This window comes from Macrotis lagotis, chromosome 2 (assembly GCF_037893015.1).
Source record: "Macrotis lagotis isolate mMagLag1 chromosome 2, bilby.v1.9.chrom.fasta, whole genome shotgun sequence".
Classification (NCBI taxonomy): Eukaryota; Metazoa; Chordata; class Mammalia; order Peramelemorphia; family Peramelidae; genus Macrotis; species Macrotis lagotis.
This window is the reverse complement of record NC_133659.1, coordinates 234,269,364-234,283,769: the sequence shown is the minus strand read 5'-3', so window position 1 is coordinate 234,283,769 and position 14,406 is coordinate 234,269,364. Positions and strand designations below refer to the sequence as shown.

The 14,406-nt window shown below is 34.8% G+C and overlaps 1 protein-coding gene across 2 annotated transcripts in view; it reads left to right on the top strand.

Moving 5' to 3' along the window:
- Positions 1–14,406, top strand: part of LOC141514375 (zinc finger protein with KRAB and SCAN domains 8-like) — a 49,986-nt gene that overhangs the window by 16,122 nt on the left and 19,458 nt on the right. Inside the window, exons 3-4 of one of the 2 annotated variants that reach the window (XM_074225171.1) lie at positions 2,754–2,889; positions 14,116–14,207. In XM_074225171.1, the coding sequence (XP_074081272.1) occupies positions 2,754–2,889; positions 14,116–14,207 (228 nt within the window). The remainder of the gene's footprint in view (positions 1–2,753; positions 2,890–14,115; positions 14,208–14,406) is intronic. The other variant, XM_074225172.1, reaches the window with a different exon arrangement.

The following is a 14,406-nucleotide window of genomic DNA, read 5'->3' as shown; positions in this document are numbered from 1 at the left end:
TTTTTTTTTAGGTTTTTTTTTTTTTTGCAAGGCAAATGGGGTTAAGTGGCTTGCCCAAGGCCACACAGCTAGGTAATTATTAAGTGTCTGAGACCGGATTTGAACCCAGGTACTCCTGACTCCAGGGCCAGTGCTTTATCCACTACGCCACCTAGCTGCCCCTACCCTGTATTTTTCAAGAGGAACAGTATTACATAAAATGAGGTACACCAAATATGTAGGGTTCTCCTGATCTAGGAGATACTAAAAGATTACAGCATTGACTTAAGGATGATATGAGCTCCTACCTATTGTTCTCTTCTTCTAGGGAGGCTGAGGTAATCAAATCACTTAAGCTCAAGAGTTCTGTGCTGCAATAAGCTGAGTAAATTGGGTGTCTGTGCTACATTTGTCATGAGCCTGAGGAGTCCTTGGGATCAAGAGCCTGCCAACTTGTCTTGGGAGAAGATTGAGAGTGATTGAGAGTGAACAAAACAAAACCCCTGTGATGATCACATTAGATTTGGGCCCATAATAGAGTAGCAAATATATATATATCCAGTCTGGGTGAGGAAGATAGAAGCATTCTTTAAGTACCCACACACATATGCATATATTTATACATGAATATATATATACACTTATAAACATAAATAAATAGATATATAAATGAATGATCTGGGACCTAATCATTTTTTATTATCTTTGTGACAAAATTCTTCTAAATTTTATTTAGAAATCATTCAAATGCTTGGCATTTAGTGCAAAGTATTTTAAAAATTTTCTGTATCATAAATATTTAATAAAAATATTGCATTGTTAAAAAAATAAAAGAAACAGTTAACTGGGGACATTATGTTTCATATTTTTCCTGATAAAACTCACCTACAAGATAATTAAGGAATCATTGCAAATTCATGTGAACAGAGTTCCAAGAGAACATAGACAAACTTCAGAGGAACACAAATAAGCCCTCAGCAATATGAAAACAAACTCCAAATCACAAATAATAGTAAAATGCACATTAAATCATTCTGAGTTTCTGTCTCACTCAAAAGATTGTCAAAGATTAAAAAAAAAAGAAAATTACAATTTTTGGAGGGGGCAGGCATTCTAACTCCTCTGTAAAGAAATTTTGAACTGAACCCTCAAAATCACCAAAAATTTTGTACAGTTAAATTTTCTTCTCCTGTTCAGATTTATTTCTCTTGTTATTTTTATTCTTTACATAAGATAGATTTTTTTCTGCCTCCCAAGGTGCTAAGAGATACAGCCAGGTACTATCTTTTGGATGCTCTGGTCCTTCAAAGTTTATACTTATTGCTGGAGCCCCTAATGATTAACCATTACAAGAAACAAGATCTTCTGGTAAAGTCTATAATGCAAAAAAAAAAAATCATTTTGTTCAAGATTATTACAGAAAAAGATATTGGTGCCCAGTATCTGGAAGCATACTTTCCTGAGGAAACAGTCATTGAGATCTGTAAAGGAAGTTATAAAATAAAAATTCCTAATGTTCCAAAAAAACTGACTGGACCTTATAGCCCAATAGATGATTCTAGAAGTCTCTGGGACCATTTTTGGTGATAGTGCCAATAGGAAACTTTTGGACTAAACTTCAGATGTTATGGGATCTTGTCATACTGATGAGATATAACAATATCCAACATTTGAAGAAGTAGTATTCTTCCTCTTTGATTCTCTGAAGTTATCCAGTTTTTTAAAGTGGGGAAACCTGTATGTATTAGCTGCATAGTTTTTACTACAACTTTACTTCTGTGATCATCTTAGATTGGAGTCAGCAGTGTGAAGTATATTTTGCTCTTTGAAACTGTTTTAATTGTATTTTTTGTTTATATTTTTCTTTCTGTACATAGCATTGATTTTGATAAATTCTTTGACTATAGGAAACTTTTCCAATTTGACAGTAACTTCAAAATTAGTATCTAATCTGTTAAGATATAAAATCAACTTCAAATTTTATTTTATTGTGAACTTAAAGATCAGATATAATGAGCATTTTCATACATAGTAGAAAAGAAAAAAGGGATTGTCTAAGAAACTTCATTCTCTTTTAAGTACAACTTGTTTGTATTTTAAAATTTTTGACTCAATAGTTTTAAAATTTTTTAAATAAATTTTTTTAATTAACAAGTATTATTTTCTTCTCCTATGCCTTCCTACAAAAAAGTAAAATGAAACAACTTTAACCAATATTTATAATTATGCAAACAATTTCTCATTTTGTCCATGCCCCAAAAATATGATTCTTATTTTTTCTCATCAAGAGCCCATTGGAATCCCACTTGTTCACTGCATTGATCAATTCTGATCAATGATAAAGAGTTGTAAAAACAAAATTATTGGTTTTTACAGTGTTATTTATTATTGCCTAAGTTGTTTTCCTGTTCTCACTTTACACTGCATCAGTTCATATGAATCTTGCCAGGTTTCTCTGAAACTGTCCTTCATCAGTTCTTATAGACAATTACAATTAAATTCATATGCCATACACTTTTTTTTAATCCATTCTCCAGTTGATGGCCCCCCTTAATTTCAAAGTCTTTATGCTTAATATAGTCTTCAGGAACCCAGAGTTTTCTCCTTATTATGTTGAGATATCATAGGATTTTATAGCAGTGTTTTAAACTTTCAGTTGTTCTTATAACTGGGTAGTATTCTTGGGAATAATCCCTATAATTTATAGTGAAGTTATATATCTAATTCTTGAAGTGATTAATTCTTATGGATCTATCTGAATCTAATATCTACAGGTACCAATTCATGCCAGTGGAATGTCCTGGGAAGAGAGAACAACTTTGGGAACAGCACAAGAGCCACCAAATATCCAGTCACAGTCTGCAGGACTCAAGTGTGACTCTTCAGACCCCCAGATTCTTCAAGAAAGAGGTAAGGAATGGAATTTTATTCAGGAAGGAAGTGAGTGGTGATAAATATTTACAGAGGAGTTAGAACAGCTGTGGGTTTCTTCTTGGGTATTAGTTCCTCCATATTTGAAGAACCAAGTCATAAAATCACTATTTATGGGCCAGTCCCAAGAACTATGATTATATAACTTTTGCTAATCTAAAGAACTACTTAGAAACAGGGTCTGAAATTTTATATTAAGTTTTAGAGAACTACAAGATTTTCACATATATTTACATCCACATAGTTTATGTCCTAGATTATGACTTTGCCAAAATATGGTTCATTTTTCAGAACAGGTCAAGTTTTACCTAGTTTCTGTCTGTACTTTTCTACTTTAAGCTTTTCTTATTTGAGGAATAAAATACTGGATAGGAGACAAAATGCTTTTTTTTTTTTTAGGGAGAGAGAGAACTATTTGGTTAGTATCTTTCAGCTTGACCAGCTTTAATAACTAAGGGCATGCCATTAGACTGTTAGGTTAAAGTTTTCAATAAATTTTATTGCACAAAGAAATTACTATATATTCATAGTTATTCAGAAAACCTATTCTACAGGTCTAAATACATGCAATAGATATGCCTACATCCACAGAGTATTGTGTGTGTGTGTGTGTCTTTGTATCTATGTTGTGTCTGTGTGTCTTTGTGTATCCAAAAGCAAGTCAGTTAAGCTCTCTGAGCCTCAGTTTCTCCATCTCTAAAATGAGAATTCAGTTAAATTAAATTCAATAAACATTTTCTAAACACCTTACTATATATTGGCCACTGGAAGTTTACAGCCAAAAAAAATAAAGATTTCCAACCCTCAAAAAACTTTCATTCCTGCTGGGGGGAAGCAACATTTACTTGATAAATTACATACAAAACTGTATACAAAGGAATTCGCAAGGTTGAGGATATTAGCACCTGAAGCTTGAAGGGGATCTGTATAGATTTTCTCATGAGTTGAGTTTGAGGAAAGTAAAAGATTCTAAGTGGATGGTGATTTACAAGGGACATTTTGTGAAGATATGGGAACTTGATAAAAAAAAACCCCCAGCAGACATGATTGTTTCTATATATAAAGGACAAAAAAATAAGATTATATATGTAGGCATGACTTTCTATTACTTGGGTTTTTAAGAAGAGAAAATAAACTCACTACTGATTTGTCCTCCAAAACTATCCTGCTTGTTTATGCTTAGTTTTGAACTTCTTTAGCCCTTATCTCTGAATTTTGCAAATGTTTTATTGACTCTGTTTCTTTTTGGCATCATTATCATTACCCCTACTCTTCTCACCATCAAAGGAGATCATATAATGAAGTCTTTAAGATAAGAACAGAGTTTGGGATGGAGAAGGAAATCTGTGAGTTAGGTACTGAACTTTTTGAGAAAGGAGAAGCCAGAAGATAACCACAGTATAGGAGCTGAAAAGTTTGATATAGATGAATTGAATGAGCCTCAAAAGAAGAGTACTTTCTGAATGATGATGGCATATCAAGTATTTGGAAGAATCAGTAAAGACCAAGGTCATTTTGTTTGGAGAATGAGAGAAGGAACACTCAGTACTTGAGAAGGTAGTCAAATGTGAGCATTCTAACTCTCCCTTCTTATGGTCTCAAGGTCACCAACAATAATGTAAAGGAACCTGGATCTTAAAATTTTATATAGTTTATATAACTTTAGTATACACTATGGGAAAAGCAAACAGTCTAGCCTATGCTGAATCCTGTTTTCTCAAAATTATAAATCATTTATTTTACTTTTCTTCTCCTTTGACCACTTATGCTCACAGGTATCACTCCTTTATTCTTTGAGTGTCACACTCTGAAATCTGTCTCCATGCAATTTCCACTCATTGCTCTTGGTTTGGCTCTCCGGGGCCGAAAAGGACAAGTCTAATCTTTCTTCTACATGAGAATCTTTCAGATACTTGAAGGCAGCTACCATTTATCTTTATTCCCTCAATCTTTTTCTCCCGTCTTCTGTTCCTAGTCTTTCTAGGCTAAATATATCTATTTCTTCAGCTGAGATTTCATGGTCTCAAAGCCTTATTGTACTATCCTATTTACTCTTCTCTGGACACTCTCCAGTTTGCAAATGTCCTTCTTTAATTCTTTGCCCAGACTGAATATAATATGCTAGATGAAGTCTGACAAGGATAAACTATTACTTCCTATTCCTGGAAGTTAGGCCCTTCTTAATATAGCCCAAGATAACATTAGATTTTTTTGGCTGCTTTTGACTCATAGAGTTTTGAGCCTACCAAAACCTCCAGATTCCTATAAGAAAAACTATTATCTAATTGTTTCCTCCATAATATACTTGTGACGTATGTGTGTGTGTGACTGAATACAAGACTTTACATTTATCTTTATTAAGTTTCATTTTATCAGATTCAGCCAAATAGCCAAGTCTATCAAGATCCTTTTGGATCATTTCTGAATTCATACTCTTCCTAATGGGTAACTTAGCTAATTTTTCCTTCTTGCAGACTGGCAATTTGAGTGGTTGCATATGGGCTTCTTCCTAGGTGTTTAGGTTTCTTAATTGTAGTCTTCATTATGACTATTCTTCCCTCTTGGATCCTCCTTTATCCAGATGTCCAAGGGACCAAGTGACTTTATGTAGCTTATTTCGATATATATTTCTATTAGCATAAAAAAGATGGAAAGAGAGAAGAAAGTAGAATGATGATAATAACCAGCATTTGCATACTGCTTTAAGGTTTGCAAATTGCTTTACAAAATTCTTATTTTTATCTTTATTTATCTTCACAACTATCCTAAGAGGAAGGTACCAAAACTTTCTGCTTACCTTCAAATTTGAGTCTCTAATAGCTTTTCAGATATCTCAAACTGGTTATTCAGTAGACATCTTAAACTCAATATAGTCAAAACAAACTTTTATCTAAACTGGTTTTTTTTTAATTTTTTGGGTTTTTTTTGCAAGGCAGTTGGGTTAAGTGACTTGTCCAGGGTCACACAGCTAGGTAATTATTAAGTGTCTGAGACCTGATTTGAACTCAGGTACTCCTGATTCCAGGGCCTGTGCTCTATCCACTGCGCCACCTAGCCGCCCCTATCTGAACTCTTCCTAGTTCCTAGCTTCCCAATTACTGTAGAGGGCAACACCATCCTTACAGTTCCTCCAGCTTATAACCTAGGATTCAGCCTGGATTCCTCACTGTCCCTCAGCCCCATATCTAATCTCTTGCCAAGGCTTGTTGATTTCATCTTTGCCACATTTCTTGATTACACTTCCTTCTCTCCTCAACACTACCACCGAATTATAGTGAAAACCTCATCACCTCATTCCTGGATTATTGCAGTAGCCTCCTGGTGGGTCGGCCTACCTCAAGTCTCTCTCTACTCCATTTCATCCTTTAGTTAGTCAACAAAGAGATTTTCCTAAAGCACAATTGCACACAAAAGCACACTGATCATGTCAGCCCCCTACTCAGTAAACTCCAGTAGTTTCCTGTTACTTCCAAGAGCAAATACAAAATACTTTGACATTCAAAGCCCTTCATAACCAAATCCCCTCCTTTCTTTAAAGTCTTCTTAGTCCTATCTCCTAGACATATAATCTTCACTTAAGTGATTCTGGTTTCCTTACTGTCCATAAACAAGACACTCCATTTTTGACTCTGCATTTTTTCTGGCTGTTTCCCCAAGTCTGTAAAACTCTCCCTCCTTCACTCTGACTACAGACCTGCTTGGCTTCCTTTTAAGTCTCACCTAAAAACCTACCTTCTATAGTAATCATTCCTCAATCCCTCTTATTTCCAGAGTCTTCCCTCTGTTAATTATTTCCTTTTTATTCTGTGTTTTTGCATATATTTGTTTGCATGTTGTCTTTCCTCAGAGTTCTTGAGGAAATGGATTGTCTTTTGCCCTTTTAGTATACTTCCTGGTACATTATGCCAAATAGATGGTTATGATTAATTAATTGATTGGATTTACTTTGCCTGATAGCTATTATTACTGCCTGCCAAATCAACAGTGTTTCAACTCTCTTCAATCACAAAACACCCAGGTAGGTGAGCTGTTGACACTTAGACCCCAGGAGTACTTAATCTGAACTTTATCATCACTGAACCCAGGAACTTGGGTATAAAATCTAACCTCTCAGAAACTGGATTTGGAGAACTGCCATTAGAATGGCCACATGGCCAGCTTTATCAAATCATCTGAAAAAAAAAAGCAGAACCTCAGTCAAATGTAACAGATATCCACACAAGACTTCTTGTCTCCAAGTCCTTCAGACAGGAATATTTGAGAGTACAGCATATTTCCACATTTATAGTATCTTCTGGGTGCACCTCTTGCAGTGAGGCAAAGGAATTAGCATCAATTGTGAATTCAGTTAGACTAAGCAATGCACTTATGTTATTTACCAGCCAGAATGTATAACCCACTCTCCTGACTGCTTCTATCCAGGTTTCTTGACATCCATTGTTATAATAGGACTGAACACTCGGACCCCTTGTCTATGGCTTAAGACTTCCAATGCTTTCTCTCATTATTTTCATAACTCAAAATCATTCTTTGCTTAGACCAAAAACCTAATTATGATCCCTTTGCCCTTCCTCAGTCCCTCACCTCTACCTGTTTTTCCCTTCCTCTTTGCCATCCTTTTGCATTATTACCCCTGAAGCCTCCATTCTATAGTTAAATTCCTCTTCATCTACAGAGGGAATTAGTGGCACTGATCCTGGAGTCAATTGAGTTCAAATCTAGCCTGAGATGCTTACTATATTTGACCCTAGTCAAATTATTTAACCTTTCTGTTCAGCCTCTTCATCTGTTTAAAACTAGACAAAGCTGTTTCATTCGAATGATTAAGTCAGAACCCAAATCTACAGAGAATTGGAAGAGAGGAAAGGAAATGGGTCACTTCTGAAGGAGTTTAACCAGAATAGGAGTATAGACTGAGAGCAGAGATGGATAAATCAAGTGAATCTTTTATCCCTTTAATGTTTACATACTTGTAGTACTTATACTTTGTGCTGTTGTCCTAATTTTCAAAAAGAGAAAGAATGTGCATATTCATGCTAAGAAAAGCCTAGTTAAGCTGGGCATTATTATACCTGGAAAAATTCCCAAATAATTCCAATTTTGTGTGTGTGTGTGTGTACACATACACATGTATACAAGATACAGTGCAAAAATAAAATATATATAAAGGGTTAGCTCACAGACTGTTGGAAGATTTAGTCACTGTAATTCGCACAGGAGTTAGATTTTGGCTCATCTCAGAAAAAAAACCCAAAAACTTCTTGCCCCATGTCACTGAACTGAGAAAAGAACATTTCAACATTGTTACTACAAAGTTACCACCAAGAAATAAGGGCAACTAATAATGCCAAGACTCCTGCCTTAACCAGCAAAATAGTAGGATTGCCTCCTACCTGGGGGGTGGTGCTATAGCACTTAACCAACTAGCTCGACATAGGGCTCCTGACACTGGAGACAGTGTGTTTTATGTTAATAAATGCTGAGAAACTAGCAGTCCTTACTTAGTTCTCTGGTACCACCACTAATCTCAACTGATGGGCATTAAAGAAAATAGAAATAAATAAAAAGTTGATGTATATTGAGGTAGAACATTCGCATCAGTCCCATTCTGTACTATCTTCTCTATTTCCTTGCTTTCTACAAACATCTATCCTCAAGAAAGAAAAGATAATGGAGTCTTGACAAATAAAAGTTGATGAACTTGACTTGGATTTTTGACCAAGTTTTAGGACATTATGCATTAAGAGAATTGAATGTGTTTTTAGACAGCAGGGAAGGAGGTAGTAATTAGGGAGAAAAGGAAGATTAGAGAATGAGTGGGGATGATAGTAGAGCATTCTTATGGATAAGACAAGAAGGAATGGAATCAAGGGTAGAGTTAGTGGGTTTTGCCTTGGAAAGAAGAGCCACCTCTCTTCATGTGAGACTCAATAAGGATGGGGGGGGTTGGAGCAATATCTGAAGTGATGTTAGATGAGAAAGGGAGTAGAAGGAACTCTTGGAATATGAGTTCCAATAGGTTTTTTTCTCTGAAATATGAGAGTAGGTCCTCATCAGAGAGCATTTTGGGAGTTAGCACCATGGGAGGTTTGAAGAGATGAAGAGGTTTAGAACAGCTGCAATGAATATTACAATGAATTCAATAGAATCAATTTGAGAAAAGGGATTGCTACTGTGAAACTTTGCTACTATGAAGGCCCAGATGATATTAGATAACATGAATTTGTGGTAGGCCTAATTAGTATGGTTTCATGACTTTGTTCAACAAAGTTTTCATTTTTATTTTTCTTTAAAATTACACATAGGGGCAGCTGGGTGGCGTAGTAAATAGAGAACCAGCTCTGGAGTCAGGAGGAGTTTAAATATGGCCTCAGACACTTAATATTTACTTAGCTGTGTGACCTTGGGCAAGTCACATAACCCTATTGTCTTGCAAAAATAAAAAAACAGATTACATACAAAAGTAATTTTTAGTATTCATCCTTTTGCAAGCTTTTGAGTTCTACATTTTTCTGCCATGCTTTCTTCCCTCTCCCCTCTCCAGGGCAGAGAACAATCTCATATAGATTGTACATGTACAGTCGTGTTTAACATATTTCCATTTCATGTTGTGAAATAAGAATTAGAACTAAGGAGGAAAAAACCACTAGAGAGAAAGAAATAGCATAAAAGATGTTTTAAAAAGTGAACATAGTATGCTTTGCTCTGCATTCAGACTCTATAATTTTTTTCTCTGGATGTGGATCACATTTTCTATAACAGATTTCTCAGGATGGTCCTTAAAGATTTCTCAGGATGGTCCTTGATACTAAACTGATGAAAGGAGCTGTGCCCTTCAGAGTTATTCATCTCACAATGTTACTATTAATGTGTGTAATGTGGGGCAGCTAGGTAGCACAGTGGATAGAGCACCAGCCCTAGAGTCAGGATCTGAGTTCAAATTCAGCATCAGACACTTAATAATTGCCTAGCTGTGTGACCTTGGGCAAGCCACTTAACCCCTTTGCCTTAAATAAAGAAAAAATTAAAGGAAAAAAAGGAAAAATGTGTATAATGTTCTGGTTTTGTTCATTTCACTCAGCATCAGTTTATGCAGTCTTTCTAGCTTTTCTGAAGTCAGGCTGTTTGTGGTTTCTTACAGAACAATAGTACTTCATCACATTCATATACTATAATTTGTTCAGCCAGTCTCCAATTCTTTGCCACTTCAAAAAGTAGCTCCCTTGTTTTTATTACTTTCCCTAGCTACTCTTTTTTTTTTTTTTTTGTGAGGCAATGGTGTTAATTGATTTGCCCAGCTAGTAAGTATCAGGTGTCTGAGGACAGATTTGAATTTGGGTCTGACTCCAGGGCAATGCCCTATCCCTAGCTACTGTATACTTTCTATTGACTATTCCTGTTTGCTCTGATCTGAGTTCAGTAGATCCATCTTTAAAAGCTGCTATGGTATTCTTATTCATGAAAATCTCTCTTTACTTTGTAGTCATCCCTGGTTGTGTGAAATTTGAAAACTCAAGTCTCAGTGTAATAATACTCTCAGATGACTGTCTTTCCATAAGCTTTCATTTTTGACTTGTGTTAAAAAATTTCTTAAGTGTCTGACTATATACACTGGCATTACTACCAACTCTCTTCCTGCATCCTTATAATATGGATGCATAGTAAAAAATGAATATATTGGATCTATTTCATAACTCAATTTAGAAATGAGGAAAAATTCACACAAGATGCTATGTAGAACATTAATCAGCTTTTAATATAACTAAATTTGCATGGGTACAATCATTGAAATAGTGTTTAGCAGAGAAGAGGGCATGATAAAAGTAGAAACTGCAGACAGCTCTCATGTAAGTGAACTGAAGTGTTGTAATAAGTTTAATGAACTAGATAGAACAATTTTTATATAATATCTGCAATGGAAAGCTAGGGGATTTAGGCCTTGAAAATAATTATAGATTTTTGACTGAGTGTGATATCATAAAAATTGTATGTGATATATGAAAAACATCATTCCCCCAGTCAGCTAAATATGGCATGAATGTGCAGAAATTAGAAATAAGAGATCTTCTTAGAAGGCAGTGATCATCTATAGACTATAATTGTGGAAATAAAAATGAGAAAGTCAATTCATATGATCATCATAAAAGAAAAATCTTTGAAATTGGATATTGTGGGATAGAGAGAAGGAGAATGAAATACTACTGTGAAGTTACAGAACTGGGGATTAATATAGCTGTTAAATCCCTTACGTGTGTGATAACTTTAAATAATTAAGCAATCTAACATATCAATGAAAAGTTAATTGAATTGTAAAACTCGAAATAAATAAAATATTTTTTATTTAAAAGAAAAAAAGTTAATTGAATGTTTAAAAAAATCATTTTATGGTTTCACCTCAGAAAACTAAATTCTTTAGAAGGCATTGGAGAGCATATCCCTCCTTTTAGAATGGAAGCGGAAGCTTGTAAACACTATCTAATTGGTTCTTGTCAGTTGATTTTATTTAACTTTTTTATTTTTTAATAAGAGAGTGCTCTGTTCACATTGTTTGGGGCAAGGAGCTATATCCAAAGAGTATCTTGAATAACCAGGGAGCATATGGAATTAGACTATTTCTAGAGGAGCCATTGTAATAAAGATACAGAAATAGCAATAGCAGGAAAACTCATTAGAGAGTAAAAACAAAACAAAACTAAGCCCCACCTTAAGAGAGGCATTAAAAAAATTTTTTTAGGTTTTTTTTTTTTTGCAGGGCAATGGAGTTAAGTGATTTGCCCAAGGCCACACAGCTAGGTAATTATTAAGTGTCTGAGGCCAGATTTGAATTCAGGTACTCCTGACTCCAGGGTCAGTGTTCTATCTACTGTGCCACCTAGCCGCCCCTACAATTTTTTAAATTAAAATTTATGGAATAAAATAGGCATCTACTACTTGAAATAAATAATATTGAACTGTTGCTTTTGGTCTGTACCTTGAGACTTTGTAGAAAGAGTTGATTCAATTGAAAAACAGGAAATTCTTTGCTAAAACTCTAGTTTTTAGTAATTTACCAGGTATAGACTTTATTGATATGGTATAAAATCATAATTACAGAATTTTAGAATTGGGAAGAAATTAAGTAACCACCCTGAAAAAGAATGCTTACTGCAGCATAAACAATTGCCATTTGATTTTTGCTTCAGGACTTTCCATGAGGAAAACCCTAATTCCTCATTAACTATTCCATTTTTATATTTTGGGAAAGTTTTTCCTTTTGCCAAGCCTAAATTTTCTTTTTTGTAACTTCTTGTTGCTTTGGAGTCAAACAAAAACAAGTCAGATAACTTTTTCAAGTAGTTCACATCATATATTGTTTCTGGGCTAAATATCCTCAATTCCTTTAACTAATGATCATATGGCATAAATTCAAGGCCCTTCACTATTCTGACTGGTTTCTTCTTCATACTTATCAGCTTGTCCATTTCCTTGCTCAGTTAACCTGCCCAGAACTGAATACAGTAATTCAGATGTAATCTGACTAATGCAGACCATCATTTCTTTATTCCTGGAAGCCATCCCTATCAATGCAGTCCATGATCATAGTGACTTTTTTGACTTTCCTATCATATTGTTGAGTCATATTCAATTTATAATTGACTAAAACTATTTATTCAGACTGTTATCTAACAATGCCTCTCTAAGCTTGTTCTTTTGAAACTTATTTTTAAAGTTTAAGATTTATCGTAATTAAATTTGTTTTATATTTTTAAGTTTACTTGAGAAGATCTTTTTAGATCCTAACTTTCTTCCAATATGTTAGGTACCCTTTCCAGCTTTATATTGGCTGCTCCTTTGATAAGTCTGTGGTGCATTGAGCACTGGATTTGGAGTCAGAGCCTGGATATAAATTCCGACTTTTGTCACTTTCTATTTTTATGTCCTCAGATAATTCATTTAACATTTCTAGGTCCCAGTTTCTTTTTCCATAAAATGAAGGTGTTGAATTAAGAAGTCTGTAAGGTTTATCTATACTTATTATCTTTTAAATATCCAAATTATTTATGAAGATGTTCAACAGTACTCTTCTAAATTGGCATGGAACCAACTATCCAACCAGTCCTGAAGCTTTCTAATTAAACTGTCATCTAGCCCATATCTCCTCATCTTTTGCACAGGAATAGCAAAAATTTTGCTGACTATATCTGTAGACTACTTCTGACATACTAGTTTTAGTAACCCCCTTAGAAAAGGAAATAAGCTTAGTTCATTCTAACACATAATTGATGAAACTATATTATCTCTTTGTGATCACTGCTTCCTTTCCTAGATAATCTTAACCATTTAACTTGCCAAGAACAGAAGAAATGTGATAGCTTTTATCTGAATAATCTATAGGGAAAGGAGGTAGAATTAAAGAGTTCCAACGCTGACAGAGGTATAATATTAAACTGGAGTAGTTGAGAAATAGTAGGTTTCCTTGATCACTCCTAAAGATTTCCTTATGCCTCAAAGTCTGTGGTATAAAGAATCAACTTCTGAGTAGACTTCACAGAAGAAGAACCTGAAGCTAAATTTCTGTCTAGCTTACTGACAAGAATCATATACAAGAGAGAGAGAGAGAGAATAAAATCACTGTATTAAGGAAGATTGGTAACCAGCTGAGTTCAAAGAGGTAATAATACCATAAAGATCTCATCTCATCTGTTTTTACTCCTCTACTTTCACAGTAGAGCATGTTTAACATTTACTCATTACTTTTGTTAGATCTTTTCTATCATGGAACCATTTGATTTCATTTAGTTACCCTTTCACTCCTACTCAAACTACCAAATCAAGTAAACATTCCAGAAAGCATTAGTTAAATTAAATTTTTTTGCAGGGAGGTTCCCTAGTTAATTGGACAGTTAATCAAAGATCTGGATCCAAAAAATAATACACTGAGAAAAAAAGCAGTAGACTATTTGTTACACTTGGTCATTCTGTTAATAGTAACAGAGAAATTTTTATAAGTCCTGTTTAAAAGATAAAATAAGTTCTATAGAGCAACAAATTATGGAATGGGAGAAGCCTGATATATGACTAGTTTTAAAATATTCAGTATATATTTTAGAAATATAAGACAGGTTGAAATTGATGGATAGTTAATTCAGGATTCCACAAGCTCCTACTGAGGAGAGGCCTGAGGACAAAACTAATATTACTTATGGCTTCTTTCTCTTCTCTTAGTTCTGCCCATTCCCCAGGCTTCTGCTACATCTCAGAAGGGAAGCCCACGAGACCAGGAGATGGCAGCTGCACTTCTCACAGCTGGGTTCCAGGTGAGCTGTGGTCTGCTCCATCCCTCATTAAGATCTCATAGCTGCTGCTTGATTCTTTGCCATCATCCTGAAGCTTCTAGTAGGTTCCACCTAGGATATTCATCCTAAATACTTCTTCCTGGAGAGATCCAGTCTGGTTTTCTGGTGGTCATCTTTTCTATTTTTCTCCTCATTTTGGCTTAACACTACCCATTTCATC